The sequence below is a fragment of the Cystoisospora suis genome (assembly GCF_002600585.1).
Source record: "Cystoisospora suis strain Wien I chromosome Unknown contig_10251, whole genome shotgun sequence".
NCBI classification, from domain to species: domain Eukaryota; phylum Apicomplexa; class Conoidasida; order Eucoccidiorida; family Sarcocystidae; genus Cystoisospora; species Cystoisospora suis.
The window spans coordinates 1-1503 of record NW_027163024.1 but is presented as its reverse complement, the minus strand read 5'-3'; the positions used below and the strand labels follow the sequence as shown (position 1 = coordinate 1503).

The 1503-nt window shown below is 56.6% G+C and overlaps 1 protein-coding gene across 1 annotated transcript; it reads right to left on the bottom strand.

Moving 5' to 3' along the window:
* CSUI_011225 (uncharacterized protein) lies at nucleotides 1-1187 on the bottom strand (the record flags this gene model as incomplete). Its single annotated transcript, XM_068071326.1, has 2 exons — nucleotides 1-287; nucleotides 1024-1187. Coding segments are annotated over 2 exons (294 nt in total), but the record flags the coding sequence as incomplete, so codon positions are not given.
* Between the last annotated feature and the right edge of the window lie 316 nt (nucleotides 1188-1503).

Here is a 1503-nt window from a genome sequence, read left to right as displayed (position 1 = left end):
CCCGCCAGCCGAAACACGTTCATCGCCATTTTCGGTCAAAAGATGAGGAGAAGGTTACCTATGTCTGCTGCGGGACTTATGCGCAGCGGCGCAGTGGGGCCGCAATGAAAGCAAGAGAGGGGGATCAATGAGAATATGCCGTTACAGTCTTTACAGGTTAGTTGCCATTAACCGCGTTGCGAAGCGTTTCTTGCAGACGGGAAAGGAGTTGTTGAAAAGCCCAGCCAGCAACGGAGACACCATCTGGCTTCACCGGCTGCCGGAGTGCAGCTCCCAAACGACGACACCTGAGTCGGAGGCAACGGACAAACAACAGAAAAAAGAAGTGATCAACGGGCACTGTGTGCTCACTCCCGCGGGGACCGGACATGCTTGGACGACTGCTGCAGCCAGGCGCTCCCAGGCGACTCTGGGAGGTGTACTTCAACACACCGCAGTGGCTAGGTGGTTCGAAAGCAAGGAAATCCCAGGCACACATCTAGAAGCGTGCCGAAAGTGCATTCATAAGAGAAGCCTGGAGAAAACGGGCAAACCGAATGCGGTTAACTCGGAAGTGCACGGCAATGAAGCAAAAATGCAAAAACCCTCCTCGTGAAAGCGGAAACTCAATAGTACCCAATGAACGGCAGAACATGACGCAACCACAAGTAGACGTTGGCTGACTGCCACAATCCGGCAAGCCTCCTCGTCGCCCGGGTCGTCGTTCTAGGATTGTGTCTCCTCGAAGAAAAGCGACCCTTCAGCTTGTTCGCTCCCGCCTTCTGCGGAAGAGAGCAGGTAGCGCGCCAACCCCTTACGCGCGGAAAAGGACTTGTTACTCAGTCCTCACCTTTGAAGCTCAACTCCCCCGCGCATAATAGAGAGGCGTCGCTCTCGTGCTCCCCAGATCCCGTCCGTCGCCTATCGAGAGCGAGTTCCTTCTCGTTCTGTCACCGCAGTGACAGCGAAACACGACAGCGTGCAGGCGGTGAAGGAATCCCCACGCACGAGAACGTACACAGAGAACACGGCTATGTGCTTTACCTGCGAAGAGCTGCAGCGTGATCAGCAAACACCGCGTTTAACTTCTCCGTGAGGCTGCCTTCGCCAAAAGGCTTTCTTGCACCAGCCACTGGGCCGGCACGTGCGGCGTTTGTTACCGCACCGGCACAAACAATACGCTGTCGAACAGTGGTACCTGGTTGTACCCTGGGACACGCAAGAAAGCCTGCATGCACGCCGTGCCGCACGTGTGTGGCTGCCACCACAAGCTGCTGTTGCCGGAACATTCTGTCGAGGCATCATTCAGGCAATAGCTGCATTGTTATCTCGAAGTAGCGCGTTCGCGGGCAGCACAGACATAGAGCGTGGAAGGGTTGAGCCTCAGTGGCGCGATGACATGAGCAGGGTCGGGACGAAACTCGTGTGGTCCCGCTAGTGTTTAGGTGTCCCTCGCAGGGTCGCGTGACAGCAGTCTCCAGGCGCTGTCCGTGAGAACTGGGCCGTTACTCAGTCTGCGCCCCA